This window comes from Leopardus geoffroyi, chromosome B2, assembly GCF_018350155.1.
Source record: "Leopardus geoffroyi isolate Oge1 chromosome B2, O.geoffroyi_Oge1_pat1.0, whole genome shotgun sequence".
Classification (NCBI taxonomy): Eukaryota; Metazoa; Chordata; class Mammalia; order Carnivora; family Felidae; genus Leopardus; species Leopardus geoffroyi.
In genome coordinates, this window is record NC_059332.1 from 146976391 (window position 1) to 146994073 (window position 17683).

General features: G+C 37.0%; 1 protein-coding gene across 8 annotated transcripts in view; it reads left to right on the plus strand.

Annotated features, from left to right (window-relative positions):
* QKI (QKI, KH domain containing RNA binding) overlaps positions 1-17683 on the plus strand; it is a 155079-nt gene that overhangs the window by 60602 nt on the left and 76794 nt on the right. For all 8 annotated transcript variants that reach the window (XM_045500235.1, XM_045500236.1, XM_045500239.1 and 5 more), the window contains exon 3: positions 142-258. In XM_045500235.1, coding sequence (XP_045356191.1) covers positions 142-258 — 117 coding nt within the window. The remainder of the gene's footprint in view (positions 1-141; positions 259-17683) is intronic.

The following is a 17683-nucleotide window of genomic DNA, read 5'->3' on the forward strand; positions in this document are numbered from 1 at the left end:
TCTCAAAAATAATTAAGCTTAAAAAAAATTTTTTTTTTAAATATTTAACTTGACAAAGTAAAAATGTATTTTAAAATAATTGTAAGAGGTATAAATTCAAGCAAGTGAATAATATATGGTGACTTTTTTTTTTCTTTCCAGTTTAATTTTGTTGGAAGAATCCTTGGACCTAGAGGACTTACTGCTAAACAACTTGAAGCAGAAACAGGATGTAAAATAATGGTCCGAGGCAAAGGCTCAATGAGGGATAAAAAGAAGGTAAGTCCACGGGGGCAAGTCTTTATGTGATAATATATTTTTGCATTAAAGTACCCAGATCTTTCGTGCGTAAAGCACTGAAAATGATTTCATATCTTAAACCTTTGAACTTTTTAAAGGGGTTGTCACAATTTTTTCTTGTGGATTATCATGAGTTTTCATTTAGCCAACTAAGATATCACTCAGGCCATCATGTTAACTTACTTTGGTATCTATAGTTGAAAAGCTGCCACATTGGAAATTAGTCACACTGTGATGTTATATATATGAAGACACATCAGTAAAAGTTAAAAAAAAATCTAAAATGCTTCTTTTTAAAAAAAAATTTTTTTTTTCAACGTTTATTTATTTTTGGGACAGAGAGAGACAGAGCATGAACGGGGGAGGGGCAGAGAGAGAGGGAGACACAGAATCGGAAACAGGCTCCAGGCTCTGAGCCATCAGCCCAGAGCCCGACGTGGGGCTCGAACTCACGGACCGCGAGATCGTGACCTGGCTGAAGTCGGACGCTTAACCGACTGCGCCACCCAGGCGCCCCTAAAATGCTTCTTTTGATGAGATTTAAGTGAATGATGAAGTGATCTCCCAGATCACTGGGAGAGCTACTAAACAGAAAAAGAAAGCTATAAGTAACTATATGATACTCATTTTGGTTTTCACCAACATTTTGTGTTGATTGTAGGTTTATTTGACATTTTACTTTAAAGTATATTATTCCTGTTTGCTGTTTTTTGGGTTTTTTTCCTTTTCTCCTTCCACCTCTTCTGCTAGTTTAATTAATGAATACCTAACTATCTACTTTAAATACTATTTTTAGGAAGGTTTTCTTTGCCTAGTTTTCTGTTATCCAATGAAACTATTAGTCTGGGTACTTTTGAATGTCTGTTTAAAAAAATGTTTTACTGATTTTTAAAAAAAATAACGTATTTTTAAAACATTCCACATATAAGCGAAATCACATGGTATTTGTCTTTGACTTTTTTCACTTAGCAAATATCTTCTAGGTCCATTCATCTGTGAAACTAACGTAAGACTATATGAGAATTATATTCAGTTTAAAAGGAAGAAAACCCTGATCTGATTGCCAGATACTAAATGTACTGTTGTGGAGGGTATTACTTTTTAAATATATTGCCTTGAAAGGACTCTCAAGTGATAGGCCTGTAGTCAGATTATGTTGGAGCATGTGCATTGAACCACTTTGTGAAGCTTAAGGAACAAACACCAGATTTACGAGATATTCTGTCTTCATTCTGATGTGCTTCTTTTCTGACCTGCCACCTCGTTTCATTTACTCTCCCGCTACCTGAATGCATGGGAATCCTTGACTCTCCTTGGAGACAAATAATTACTTCATAGTTAAGTTGGGGGTGGGTGAAGTCCTCAATAATACTGATTATCTTTAAATTTTATTATATGTAACTGTTCTTGTCAGCTGAGTTTACAGATACTTTGAGGCAATTGTGTGAATTCTCCTTCAGAATATTTAAATGTTGTATTTAAAATAGTTTTCTGTGTTAAACAATCTTCAACAACACTTCAGCATATTTTTAGTTAGCTGAGTTGCAATCTTATATTGCCATGCAGTTTGGTTTTCCGTGTTTGCACTTATCGTTGTATTGGCATTGGCGTTATTAAGCAATGCTAATTTAAGACCCATGGAACAATAAAACGAAATCGACAATTGATAGACAAATAAATCTTTACCAAAAGATTAGTGTACCTATCAGTTAAACAAGTTATTCTATAAAAATGTGTTTTCCCCTGTCCTGCCTCTGTTAATTCCCTACTAAGGGCCCTCCCCTTCTCCACTCATACACACAGAGACACCAAGGGTTCGAGCTTGGAAATTGTGTAATGAGACATCATGAATTCTATTTTTGATTCAGGTTGAAATTTTAGAACATATTCTGCTATTTTTGGCAGGAGAACAAAATGGTTAAGAGACTGAGCTTTGTGACCAGATTGCTTAGGTTCGAATCTTGGTTCTATCCGTTAGTAGCTTTGTGACCTTGGACAAATTACTTAATCTCCTCATGCTGTATAAAAATGGGAGTAGTAATAAGGTGATTGTGAGGATTAAATTAGTTGTAAAGCACTTAGAACAGTGTTTTGCATCATAGTAAGTGATCGATTAATGTTAATGATTGTTCTTAATAAATGTTATCTTGACACCATTACAGTAGTGCCCCTTATTCATAGCTGGTACATCCTGAGACCCCCTTTGGAGCCTGAAAATGCAGATGGTACTGAACCCTATATATATTCTGCCTTTTCCTGTGCGTACATACTGATGATAAGGTTAATTTATAAATTAGCCACAGAAGGGTATTAACAATAACTAATAAGAGAACAATTATAACAAGATACTATAATAAAAGTCTGGTGAATGTGGTCTCTCTCCCTCTCTCTTATAGTATCTTATTATACTGTGCTCACCATTTTGCTGTTGTGATATGATAAAATGCCTACGTGATGAGATGAAGTGAGGTGAATTATGTAGAGATTGTGACGTTAGGCTACTATAGATCTTCTGATGATGAGATAAAAGGAGGATCATCTGCTTCCTGACTTCGGTTGCCCCATGGATAGCTGAAGGGGCCGAAAGCAAAGCTGCAGATAAGGGGAGACGGCTGTAGTTGGATAGTGCATTTTTTTTTTCAACGTTTTTTTTTTATTTTATTTTTTATTTTTGGGACAGAGAGAGACAGAGCATGAACGGGGGAGGGGCAGAGAGAGGGAGACACAGAATCGGAAACAGGCTCCAGGCTCTGAGCCATCAGCCCAGAGCCTGACGTGGGGCTCGAACTTCTGGACCACGAGATCGTGACCTGGCTGAAGTCGGACGCTTTAACCGACTGTGCCATCCAGGCGCCCCAAGGATAGTGCATTTTTAAGCTTAAACTCTTATGTTGCATCAAGGTGGAAGGAATGCCACGTTTTTTTAAGCTTTGGAAATGACAGATACTTCTTTGTAGTTTTGTAACCTTTGAGTATCCCATATTCTCATGGCTTTTCTGTTCTTTTTCCTCTGGTGGTTGGCGCATCCATATTCTGCATCATCCACATTCTTAACCACAAGTAGAAGCAGTTTCCATATTTTATTTATTTTTAATCTGTACTGTTGGCTACCAAAATGAAAAAAAAAAAAAGCTTATAGATTACACATAATGAATGCAAGGAGAACAATAATAAAGGCACCAAAAAAATTTGGCTCCAGGTTATTATTTTAGTTTTATTAAAATGGTGCAGATAAACATACTTGAAATTAGTTTGAATGACTATCATATATTTGATACTGGTATGTGAAGCCTGTGGAGAACTTATGCACGGATTTATAATACCAGGAGTATCTTCTATAATTTTAATGTAAATCTACGTATAATTAATTGTTAAATCATTTTGGTTTATACAGTAGTTACTGTATTCCTTTAGCTCTTAAAAATGTTAAAGTAAAGTCAAAATGGAAAGTGCTGTCATTTATTGCTTGGCTATTATTTTGAGAAAATCTGACAAACAGATGGAGACAAAAAGTAGTATTGATGTAATACCCCTTTGTGCTAGGCTGATTGAGGTGTATTTCAGGTGTTTCAAAGGGAAAGCCATTTGGCTCTAAGCTTTTCTGCAGAGTTACCAATTTATATAAAAGCTGAGAAAGCTAGAAAATCTTAATTTACTGGTTGCCTAAAATATGACGGAAATGCTGTTTGCTGACCTACATCCTTCACTAGACTGGTAAACTCAGTGAAGGCAAAACATGTCTGTTTTATGGAATACGTCCCTGGTGTTTGATGAGCACCTTGGTACAGAGTAGGACCTGGAAAAAAAAATCTGAGAAAGGAATGAATGTTGAGTTTAGGTAATAAATGAAAGGCATAGATGTCCCCCCCCCCCCACCCCCACCCTGACCCCACCACGTCCCCGTAAAAGAATTTGTAAATAGAGAAAATTGTAAACCCTATGTGCTTTTAAGTTTTGGGGCAAGATCAGCAGTACCGTATCATCTAAGCTGCCGGTTTTAAGCAAGGGAGTGAATATGCCACTTTAGTTTTTATTCTCTTGGATTGGTGTTATTGACAGGAATTCAAGTTATTGACAGGGATAACAGCATTGAGTTTTGCGTGTAAATACCCAGTGGAATGGTCCTGGGTAAACCGCATGGGACCTAAGAGCAGGCACTGTGGTGAGACTTCATGAGAGACCGTGACCAAAGCTTGGAAAGCTTGTCTGTTTCAGCCAGCATAGGGCAGTGCTTGTCTGCGGCAAGCCAGCTATACCTCTGTCTCTGATTAAATGTATGGTGTCAGCAAGTGGAAGCCACTAGTTTTATGGAAGTTCTTGGGATTTACACAATATCAAGCATTATTCTCGTATTTTACATGCATTTGTTTTAATTAATCTGAGGTTTCCCCCCCATAACTTTCGCTTGTAAGTTTATTATTTTTTCTATCATTTTAATTTGTTTTACATTGTTGTGTTAGTTTCGGGTATATAGCATAGTGGTTCAGCAATACTGTAACATCACCAGGTGCTCATTACAGCAAATGCACTCCAAAACCCTGATCCCCTGTTTAACCCAGTCCCCCACACCTCTCAGCTCTCTGGTAACGATCAATTTGTTTTCTGTAGTTAAGAGTCAGGTTCTTGGTTGCTCTCTCTCTCTTTTTCTCTTTGCTTGTTTGTTTTGTTTCTTAAATTCCATGTATGAGTGAAATTCTATGGTATTTTTCTTTCTCTGATTTATTTTGCTTCCCATTGTTGTCTTTAGCTCCATCCATGTCATTCATTGCAAATGGCAAATTTTCATTCTTTTTTATGTCTGAATGATATTCCCTTATGCGTACATATATACACACACATTATATAAAGTATATATTATGTATGTGTGTATTGACACCATATCTTATTTTATCCATTCACCAGTCAGTGGACGCTTGGGTTGCTTCCATAATTTGGCTGTTGTAAATGATGCTACTGTAAACATAGGGGTGAATGTATCCCTTTGAAATAGTGTTTTTGTGTTCTTTGGGTTAGTACTCAGTAGTGAGATTGCTGGACCATAGGGTGGTTCTATTTTTAAGTTTTTGAGGGACCCCTATACTGTTTCCACAACGGCTGCAGCAGTTTGCATTCCCAGCATCAGTGCAAGATGGTTCTTTTTTGTCACATCCTTGCCAACACCCATTGTTTCCTGTGTTGTTGATTTTAGCCATTCTCACAGGTGTGAGGTGATCTGAGTTTTATTGTTCCTATTTTGTAGATGAGGAAATTGAGGCTCAGGGAGGTTGAATAATTTACCAAAGGTCACATGCCAAAAAGTGGCAGTCCAGACTCAACCCACAGCCTGTATTCTATTCCGTGGTGTACTTCTTCCTGGTTAGGAGCCATTTCCGAGGGCAATAGCAGCTTCAGAAATAGTAGAATTCGAATATTGAGTACTTCTACGTGCTGACTGTGAAGTTAATATGAATATATTTTGTGAAACTTCTAATCTTTTTGGTTTTTTCCTCAGGGATAATCTATTTTGAAATTTTGTTTTTATGTATCATTCCCCTGATTTTCAGAAACTCTTTAGGAAGGATTTAATCCCATTTTCTGGTAGAAAACTATATAGTTGAGCATATTAGAAGTTTTAAAGAAGTAATTTTTGGAAAAGAAAGTGACTTTTGGTAGTTTTCCCATTGATGTTGCAGAGGAGCCATGTGGAGAGCCCTGGGAAAAAATGTTTTTATGTTAGAGGGAATGGGTTCACCTTCAAACAACAGAGGTGGCAGTCAGCTGGTTTCCAGTGTAGCAGATGAAAACATGTAAAAAAGAAGAGTGTTTTGTGCATAATTAGGTACTTGATATATTATTGTGGAGTGATCGTTATTAAAGTGGTAAATGAAGTTCACCTTTGGGAGTCTTTGTGAGTGGTCATTGTAGGTGACACTCTGGGAATTTGTCTCGTCAACATCCATTAGCTGTTCACTGGGAGCTTCCCTGTCATAAACAGGTGGGCACTGAGTAGCCATGCTTGTGTTTCTGTTTCCCACTCCCACCCCTTAGCCAGAAATGTTGATGAGTGAAATGTCTACAGTTGACCAAAGCCAGGTTAGTTGAATATTGTCTATTCTGGGAATTTCCATTGAGATTCTCGTTAGAGCTCGTTGCTTGAAATGAAAGGATGTGCCCTTAAGGGATCAGATGGCCGTTCTCGGGCTGCTAGTAACTGTGACCAGATGGCATCAACCGCTTTTGCAGTCTGTGCGGTGTCTTACTCAGATCCTGCAGAACTCCAGAAGATAGTTTAACTCTTCTCACAGGATTAGAGGCCTAAAGAGGTGAAGTAACCTCTGCAGTCCCCCCTTTGTAACCGATGACTGCGGTAATTATGAACGCGTATCGCACTGGACATTCACATTGAACTACGCAAATCATTCTCCTCAGACTATAGTTTTGAATTTAAAATCTGATCAATCTGCAGTAAATTTTCACTTTTTTAATTTTGTTTTAAACTTTTATTTACCAAATATATTTGACCATAGTCTTGTTTTTAAGAGATGTTCCTATAACTGCTTGAGGCTCTGCAGTGTTTTATGGAACATGATTTATGGAATGTTGTTAGAGAGGTGTATTGTATAGTTGTAAAAGTAAGTAGAATTTCATAACATTTTTACATTCTTTTCATATACATTATAAATTTTTCTGTTGTCTCTACTTTATTTCTTATGGTTAACATATATTTTAATTACTTAGTTAATATATGATATTTTTGGAAAGGTTTAAAGGTACAGATAGTCTTGAAAAAAAAATTAAAGGCACCTGGTTCTGTCCATCTGGAGACCACCCTGTGGACAGTGTGGGCACATCTTGTAGATCATTCTTCATGCAGTTACATACACGTTCACATGTGTTCTAGAACATGAATCATATTAGACGTGATGCTTCATAATTAGCATTTTCTTCAGCAACTCCACCCTGTCCTGTCATTCCACTAAGTAATTGAGCTTTATAATGTCTAAGACTTTGTGCTGGGCAATAGGAAGGCACGTTTATAAAGGACGTTTCAAGGCAGTATGGATAACAGTATGCAAAGATGCATTTTCTTGATTGGGGGGGGGGTGCTTTGACTTTTATTCTTAGGAAAGATGTCACTACTGTCCCAACAGTTGCAAAGAGATCAAATTAATACAGTTTTTTGGTTCCCATACTAACGTGGCTGTGATGGACAGTGACATAACATCAAGTACAAGCATGGTTCCTGACAACCTGTATTAATGATCTTGTGGAATACTTGGCTTTCTGACAACCTTTAGCATAGGTATAGTTGTTGTTTCTTTAACTTTTCATCATGGCTACTTTTAAGTAGTAATTATCCATCACCCAGTGCCAGCATTGCTCACCTCCTTCCAGTGCCCTCACTCCTCCATGGCTCTTCTTCCCCCTTCTGCATGCCATATAATTTCGGGAGCATAGTCCAGATGTAATTTCATCTGTAAATATTTTATTATGTTTTCCTAAAATAGCAGGGCTCTTAATGTTGTGGTGTTTATGCTTTTCTTTATCACTAGAAATTTTCTTTATGTTTTCAAATATTATCAGTGTTCATAGTACCCCCTTGTGTCATAAATGTCTTTTTAAGAAAATTGGGTGGCATCCAAGTGAGGGGCGTATACATTGTAGTTAATTGATAGATTGCTTAAGACATTCTGTCCCGCAGCCCCATTTTGCCTTCTTGAAGTTTGTTTGTCGAGGGACTGACTTACTCTAAATAATTCCTATGGATTTTGCTGATTGCATGGTGGTGTTTAACACTGATCTCTGTCCTCTGTATTTTTTGGTAAATTGGTAGCGAGAAAGGTTTAATCAGATTCAGATCTCTTGCTTTCCCTCCCTCATTTCCTTTCTTCTTTTTGAAAGAGTATTTCACAAGTAGTGTGGTGATGGTGGGTTTTTTAGTCCCTTTACTTCAGTAGGAGTTGCAAAATAGTTGTATCTTATTTCATTAATATTAGCTAGATTCACTTTTATAGGAAAGGCTAGATAAATGCTCTCACTAGTTTTAAAATAGCTGGTTCCTAGGAATCCTTTAAAGGTACAGAATGAGGGTTTTTTGTTTGTTTGTTTCCTTTTTGAATATCATTATGAATGCATAAGCTGTTTTGATGTGTTTCAGTTCGTTGCAGTTAGTGTTTTTTAATGAGCATGTTGTTTGGCCACTGGGGCCTCCTCAAGTTCACTTCTAAGCCCTTCTGACACTACCCAGTGGTTGGGGCAAGTAACTTTGCTTTCTCGTGTGATAATGATAGTCCAGTGTCATCTTGGAAAATTCCTCCCCAGAGTTGGAACCAGCCATTTCTTTAATTACTTCCAGTGAAAAATGGTAGGTAGAGACGGCGTTCTGGACTTCAGCGATACTCTATTTGTAGACCTTTTCAGAACAGAGCTAGGAGATACGTACATACATACACACATATTCGAGAGTATAGATGTATACAAGGTCATTCTCATCTAAAATGGAGGCTACAGTATTTTAATTAATTCGTGTGATATGTTTATTTTCTTTCCACTGAAAATCCTGGTTCCTAAAGACACATTCATTTGCTTTATTCTAAAGTATATGCAAGTCTCAGAATAACTATACAGTCAAGACTATCAATAATATAGTCAGTGAAAACAATTTTTCCCCATGCCATATTTTTAGGGTATAATCCACTAGAGATTAAAATTACTGTCACTTAAAAACTAAGTTTTCCATTGTATAATATTTATGTCATTATAGGGGTCCACATTTAAACTCATTTGGACTTGGCTTTCTTGTTTTAATAATTGCATAAGTTATTTTTCTGTTACTTGTAAAATATTGACTTGGTTCCAAAGTCAAATCTACAAGTAGGGACTTTTCAGAGAAATCTGGCTGTTATCCCTGTTGCCTTTATGTATTCTTGCTCCTTGCTATTCAGATAAATTTTTTATATTAGTTTTCAGTTTATCTTTACATTTCTTTTTTTTTTTTTTTTTTTCAACGTTTATTTATTTTTGGGACAGAGAGAGACGGAGCATGAATGGGGGAGGGGCAGAGAGAGAGGGAAACACAGAATCGGAAACAGGCTCCAGGCTCTGAGCCATCAGCTCAGCGCCTGACGCGGGGCTCGAACTCACGGACGCGAGATCGTGACCTGGCTGAAGTCGGACGCTTAACCGACTGCACCACCCAGGCGCCCCTACATTTCTTTTTAAACGTGAACAGTTATATAGTATGACAAATGTGTATGCCTATATGTGTAATGTCTCTCTCTCTTCAGAGGTATATATACTGCACTCTAATACACCTTTATTTTTTTATTTAATACTGTATTGTTGAGATCACTTGGTGGGAGTATATAGAAAGAGTCCTTTTAATAACTTTATCATATTCCATTGTTCGGATATACCATAAATTATTCTAACATTCCCCTATTAATGGACATTCAGGTTGCTTCTAGGCTTTTGCTGTTAACACTTAGGGAGAGTGCTGCATTGAATAGTTTTTATATACATCTTTACATGTCCTTGCTAGTTTATCTTCAGGATAGAGTTCTAGAAGTGTAATATGTAATTTTGTTAGCTAGTGCTGAATTCCTCTGTCTCTAGGGGTGGTTCTCATTTTGCATTACCATCAACGGTATTTGAGACTACCAGTTTCCCAGCAGATTCACCAACAGAGTGTTAAACTTTTCTATTTCATGCAGGAGATTGAACATCTGTTAAAGGGAGTTTTAAAGAAAGTATTCTGGGGCGCCTGGGTGGCTCGGCCGGTTGAGCATCCTACTCTTGATTTCAGCTCAGGGTCATGGGATCGGGCTCCATGCTGAGTGTGGAGCCTACTTGATATTCTTTCTCTCTTTCTCTTTCTCCTCCTCATCTCTTTCTCTGACACTCCCTCTGCCTCTCTCCCCCACTCACGCTCTCTCTCTCTCTCAAATAAAAAATAAACTGTTTCCCTGTGTGTGTGTGTGTGTGTGTGTGTGTGTGTGTGTGTGTGTAAAAGGTCATTGCTGTTACGAGTTTCCAAATTAGTCATTTCTTTGCAATATATTTTTTATGTTCCCTTCCAACCCATTTATAAATAGTTATTAAGCATAGTTGAAAAAGAATAACTGGTGTTTAGGTACATTATAATTTTAACAGACTTGTTTGTGCCTAAGAAATTAATCACTATTTAAAATGTTTTCAAGAGAAGTGCTGTGATTTTCTGTTAGTTTACATAGCCTTTTCTAGCTGTGCTTCCTCTTCTGAACCACAGAACATAGAAGTTCTTCAGTTTCACCTAGAGTGATTCATAATGAGTACCATAGATGTGTAGGAGAGAAGTCGGTTACATGTAATTTATGTCTTGGACCAGGCATTACAGACTTGATTCTCTTGTGGAATCCTTAGTTGGGAAAGTCTGTTCCCTTAGAGGAGTGGGTTTTTCTACTTTATATCCATCCCTGCCTTACTCCCCCTTCCCCAGCCCCCCTTCTTCCTGGTACCTTTGACTTGATGTATTAGAAAGTAGGAACTTATACAGATTCTCCCTTAATCTTCTAAATCTTACAAATTGCATTCTTATAAAGTTTCATGAATCTGGTTTGAATAATAGCATTTAGCTATGAAAACAGATCAGTTGCTTTAGAAGAGTGATTATGAAAATTAGAGTATTATGTAATCTGGTTTAGAAGGAACTTTATTAAAGCTATGAAGTTCAACCACCCTTGTGGTAATTAATTTTGTGATACTTTATTCCTGTATTGCAAATGGTTGTTACTCAATTTTTTTTAACTTTTTTTTTTTTTTTTTTTTTTTTTTTTTTTTTTAGTTTTTATTTATTCTGGGTGAGAGAGAGAGAGAGAGCATGAGTGGGGTAGGGGCAGAGAAGGAGAGAGAGAGAGCAGAGCACAGAGCCCGTTGTGGGGCTGGATCGTAGAAACTGTGAGATTGTGACCTGAGCCGAAATCAAGAGTTGGACGCTTAACTGACTGAGCTACCCAGGTGACCTGTAACTCAATTTTTGTTACCTCCTTTCATAGTTAATTTAATACCTTCTCAAGCAGCAGATATTTTTCAGTGCTTAACGATTTTTGTCCTCAAGGAGCTTTCATCTGTGTGAGACTGATACATTGACGGTGAATTAATACACAGTGTGGTAAATGCTCCAGTCAGTAGATGTTACACATTGTGCTGTGGGGGGTCAAGGGAAGTATACAGTGTGTTCTTTTGTAGGTTGAAGGTTTTAGGAAAAGCTAGAGAGGATTGGACTGTAGCAGGAACTTACAAGGCAGTTGAGAGGAAAATTCAGTTGCCTTGAATTTACAAGGCGGCAGGATCAGCCTGGGTATGTTGTCACGTTATACTTGGCCCAATGCAGTGGAAGTTAGGAGGTGTGGCGGGAGAGGCAGTGTAGATATTGGAGATAAGGCTGAGAGCTGAGGATAGAGGGACTTGAATACTAATTTTTTTTAAGTTTTGAAAGCGGCACATTGGCGCTCACGTTTTTAAGGTAAGAAGTTAATTATATGTTTCTTGTTCTAAAAGAGATAACTGGACAGTAGTACAAGGGCTAGGTGGAAGGGAGAAGAGTTGTAAGGTCAAAACAAAAGGACCAAGTCTGTTAGAAAGTGCCTCCTTGTGTTGAGATAAAATTGGCATCTTTGAAACGTAGATCCTCTGATCTTAATTAAACAAGTATGATCTCTAAACCGTAGAGCCTTTGCCGTAATTAGATGGTAATACTTCTGTCTTAAACGTGTCCTACTCTAGCTATAACCTTTTAACTTTAGCCTTTTTTTTTTTTTTTTCTTTTAATGTTATGGTATTTGGCCTTGAATTCAACCTCAAAGTGATTGATAGGTTTCTTTTTAAAGAGTAAAGAAGGCTTGGTTTCTGGAAGAGTTAAACTACTGTTTTTCAAATAATCTGCCATAAAAGACCATTACAAAAAAATTCAAATGCATCAAAGACCAGTCCTTTTGTAAACTATAATGAAATTATCAGATAAATAGAATTTGAAAAAGACAAATTCAGTCCTGTTTAAAACTTTGTATATCAGCAGATAAAAATTATCCAGTTGGAATGCTGTACAAGTTTGTAAACACACGTGGTTTCTACACTTCCTGCAGGACCGGTTTAAACACCTGAGCTTGTGACATAATCTGCTGATTTTTCAGAACTGTAAACCAGCTCCATGCTGTTTTCTCCCTCTCTGCTTTGTTCTTCTCATTCTCTTGGTTTTGCTGTGTGTGCTTTTAAAATAAAATTCATCTTAGAATACTGACTTTCCACTTTTCTGGTTACATGTTTATTATGGACTCAAGTGGCTTAGTGTTACTTTAAGATAGAAAAGTATAAAACAGTGCAATAAAAATCATACGCTTCTTTTGGATTGGATAGTATCTCAAGACATTTACAGAATAGAGATGCTGCTTTGCCACATTAATTGTTTAAGAAGGATTGGGAGGATTTAAAATTTGTTTATTTAAGGTACAGTTTTATTAAAATTGGTGAGACACTCTTTGAGGAGTAAAAAGATGGATCCAGTGAGAATAAACCTTTGTTTTCTTTAGTAAAGTAACACATTGTGTAACCTGTAAAACTTAAGCTAATTACTCGCCATAGATCTAATACCAAGATGAGTTAATTGTCCATGTCTAATGAAATGAGATACGAGTTTCAGTGAGAAGGGAGAGTCCGTTTTATCACTAGATGCCGTTAATGAGCCTTTTAAAATTAAGTCTTGATTGGATTGCCGTCAATTTAGTTAAGGAATATTTGAGCACCTTGCAGTTGTGTTGTATAGAACAGATTTTCTTGTCAGAGGATTCAGTCCCTGTTGACAGAATTAGTAGTGGAACGTTGCTTATGTGTGTATCATTTATGCTGCATCGGTTGATACTCTCTTTCAGAAATCCTTTAACAAGAAACTTTGATTGGAAAATTTTTTCTGTCATAGTAACAACAAATTATTGGGCAGTTTCATAAGCCTAGTGAGCCATCCTGTTCTGTCCTACTAGTTTTATTTTTCCATTTACTCCAGTTATGAGAGAGAATGATTTAAAGAAATTGTTACTCTTTTGATTTTAAAACATGTTAACCTTTTATATCTAATTGTTAACTCTTTTGCTTTGAAAGACAGGTATAATTGTTAACTTTATTTATTTATGTATTGTCACAAATCATCATACCAGGATGATATCACAGCCTGTGGGTCCAAAAAATTGAAACTGTGAATCTCAGATTATAGAAATAATTTTTTATTTTGTGAATTATTTGTTACTTAGAAGAGGGTAAATAGAAATTGTAGCAGTTAGATATATTCTATAAAGGTCTATAAGGTGGGGGGTTTTTTACTTTATTTATTTTTTTTTTTGAGAGAGAGAATATGAGCAGGGAAGGGGTAGAGAGGGAGGGAGAGAGAGAGAGAGAGGAAGAGAGAGAGAATCCCAGGCTCCACCCTGTTAGTGTGGAGTCCGATGTGGGGCTCGAACTCACAAACTGTAATATCATGACCTGAGCCGAAACCAAGAGTCGAGTACGTAACTGAGCCACAGAGGTGCCCTGAGGCCTATGGGTTTTTTAACTTAAGTTTTTGCTGAGTTCAGATGCCTATAAAGTACTCTACATTTAGAAGACTAATCATTTCATAATGAAAATGTTTTCAGAAATCTGATGTGAAGTAAGTTTTGTGTAATTTCATCTTTGTAACTAATAAGATTAATTTCTGACTAACTTGTGTTCATTTAAATTATGAAATTATGTCTTGGGCATTTTTGATTGCTTTTTTAAAAAGATATTTGTTTATTTTTGAGAGACAGAGACCGAATGTGAATGGGCGAGGGCCAGAGAGAGGGAGGCACATAATCCAAAGCAGGCTCCAGGCTCTGAGCTGTCAGCACCAAGCCCGAAGCAGGGCTCAAACCCACGAGTGATGAGATCATGACGTGTGTTTTCACTCATGTGTGGAACTTGAGAAACTTTACAGAAGACCATGGGGGAAGGGAATGGGAAAAAAACAGTTTCAAACGAGAGAGGGAGGCAAACCCATAAGAGACTCTTAAATAAGAGAACAAACTTGGGTTGATGGTGGGTGAGGGAGAGGGGGAAGTGGGTGATGGACATTGAGGGGGGGCACTTGTCGGGATGAGCACTGGGTGTTGTATGTAAGTGATGAATCATGGGAATGGACCCCAAAACCAAGAGCACACTGTACACACTGTATGTTAGCTAACTTGACAATAAAATATATTAAAAATAAATTAATACATAATGAAAAAAATTAGTTAAAATATGCATTTAAAATTTTTGGTAAATGGCAGTTTACAACAGTGTTTTCACTGACAAATTGTTCATTTCCTTTGACCATTTCTCTTCTTGTTTTTATCATTTTGTTGTTTTTAAATAAAAAAGATGCCTGTCATAAGAAATTAAACAAAATGGAATTCCGAACAATGAATATACAAAAATTTAAAATATTATGAATGATAGAGAATTGAGTAATTGGAAGTATCCTTGTACTTGAAGATGTGTGATATGATCAAGCTGTTGCATTAAAGTGTTTTAAGACCTTTAAAATTTAAGAGGTCACAACTTTAAAAGAAGTCACAAGAAGTAAAAGCAAAAATACTTAAGCATATTTATTGCAAAAAAAATTGTTTCTTAATTATGAAAGCCTTTCATATTATAAAAAATATTAGACAATTTAGTTGTGTTTTTAGTTGTATCTTTCCCTTTTGGAGGCAAGTGTTACATTTATATGTTGATGCATATTTTGAGACCATATGTTTTGGTAAACTAATATATTTTACTTCAGAGTATTCTATCTGTCTGTGACCGTAAAATCTCACATACATGTTAAAAACGAATTGTTTTTACTGTGAAAATGTTGTGAAGAACATCTGCACGTAGGATAAATTTGTAGAAGTATAATTGGTAGGTTGAAAATGTTTTTTTACCAAAATTGTCTTCTACTATTTGAAATTTTAAGCACTCTCAACAGGAAGTGAAAATGCTTGTGTAATGTATCTTCTCCAAAATTGGGGGACAGAAATACACTCTATTAATTTACACATTTTTGGTTAGTGATGTTAAATCTGTTAATATAGATCTGTTTGCACTTTGATGTTCATTTTTGTATTGCCTGTCCTTGCTACTACCCCAAACCACTATTTTGTATTTTCTTTTATTTTTTATTTTTTTACTTTTTTTTTTTTTAACGTTTATTTATTTTTGGGACAGAGAGAGACAGAGCATGAACGGGGGAGGGGCGGAGAGAGCGGGAGACACAGAACCGGAAGCAGGCTCCAGGCTCCGAGCCATCAGCCCAGAGCCCGACGCGGGCTCGAACTCACGGTCCGTGAGATCGTGACCTGAGCTGAAGTCGGACGCTCAACCGACTGAGCCACCCAGGCGCCCCTGTATTTTCTTTTAATTATCATTTTGAAAAAAATCCAAATTTTATACCTAGCAAAAACTTGTAAGAGCAGTACAGAATTTGGAAGAGCAGTGAATCCTGTATACCCTTCACCTAGATTTGCCAGATTTGTTACCATTTTGTACGTCTTTGTGGGCTCCTGGGTATTCTCTCCCTCTGTGTCTATATGTATTCACTTACATACATACACATGGTTAATGCCTGTTATTTTCGGATTGTGTATTTGTGAGTTCGCCTACTTGCCAAAATTTACTAGCAATTCCAAAATTAATACTTGTGACATATTCACAGTTTTTCGTGGACTTAATTCAGAGCAGCAAAAACAAATTTGTAAGTCATCCAGTGCTCTTGTTTCCAGCCGAAGTTGAGTAAAACAACCCTAGTCTTCTTGTTTTCTCGCTAATGCTTTCCTAACTTAAGTGTTCTTTTCACTGTCTACTTAGTGCTATGGTTTTTGCTTAGTTGTGTTTTGGTGGTGATTTTGATGTTAAAAATGACTCCAAAGCAAATTGCTGTCTGTGTTTCTGAGCACACATGGTGTTTGTCTTCCTTCAGGAGTGAGTTGCAGTGTTGTTGGCCGTGAGATCAGTGTTAATGAATTAACAGTATATATTTAAAATGTGTCTTTAAACGTAAACATGCATAAAACAGGATTACATTTCCATTGACTAGTGAAACTGTTGTGACCAGAGGCTCACAGTAGCATAACCCTGTGTTTCCCTTAGGAGCAATGGTTCAGTATTCTCTAATTCAGTGTTCACGGTGACTTTATAGATGAATAATGAGAATTGACCTTATGTGTATGCACTCACGTGTGTAGGTATAAACTAATTATTACCTTTTCATTTGCTGAATCATTTGAGAGTTAAGTTGCAGTTGCTGTGACCCCTCATCCCTATCTTAGAATGCAGTTCTTAGAACAAGGACATCCGTTCACATCATTAAGGTCTCTTTCTTCAAATCTAGCAAATTTAATACTGCTTCAATATTATGTTCTTTGACAGACATTCTAAACTCAAATTTCTCCAATTTTCCGTTCATTTAAATTCTTTCTGTCCCAGAAACCACTTCAGATCACACATGACATTTGTCTCTCTAGACCTCTAATTTGAAACAGCTACTCAACCTTTCATTGTCTTTCATGATTTGGATTTGTTTCATTGTTTTCCTTTTCCCATGATCAATTTCAGGTCGTTTATCTTTGGCAGGAATGTTTTTAAAAAGTGATGTGTCCTTAGCACGCAGCGTTAGTTACACAGTGTTAGTTTGCCCCCTTTTGATGATATTAACATTGATGGTGTAGTTAAATGATGTCATTCGTATTTTTTCACTGTAGAGGTACTTTTTCCCCTTTCAAATTAATAACTAATTTCCGGGTAACACTTTGAAACTTTGTAAATATCTTCTTGTCAACAAGGTTTTGCCCCGTCATCTTACTAGCATTGGTTACTGACTCTTGTCCACGTGCGTTATTACTATAATACAGTGTGTGCAAAATTGTTGTTTTTCTGACTTTGTCTTTTGCTTCATATTTAGTAGTTGACATTCAGCTGTATCGAAGATACTCATTTCTGATAGATTAAGATCTCATTCTCTGTTACATATGTGCTATGTATGTAATACCGGAGGGTATAGGATATATACCCCTCCTACTCCTCTTGTTGGCTTTAGAATTTACATCTCTCAGTTGGAATCTCCCCTGCATTCCAGCTTGCTTACTTAACACCTTGACTCCTTTGGTGGAGGGGAGAGCGAGTGGTGACTGGAGTGGCTGACATTGCTGGTGGAGGAAGTGGCAGTGGAAGTGATGTTAAGGCTGCAGAGCACGAAGCTCTTGCTAGATTGAGGTGCTCTGTCTACCCTCCCTCCATGCGAATTCATCCTTTTAATCCTCAAAGGGCCCCTTGGAGTAGCTGCTCTTTTCATTCTAATTTTATCCTTGAGGTCACAGAGGGTGAGGATGTTAAGAACCTTCCCTTAACCCCAGCTAGTGAG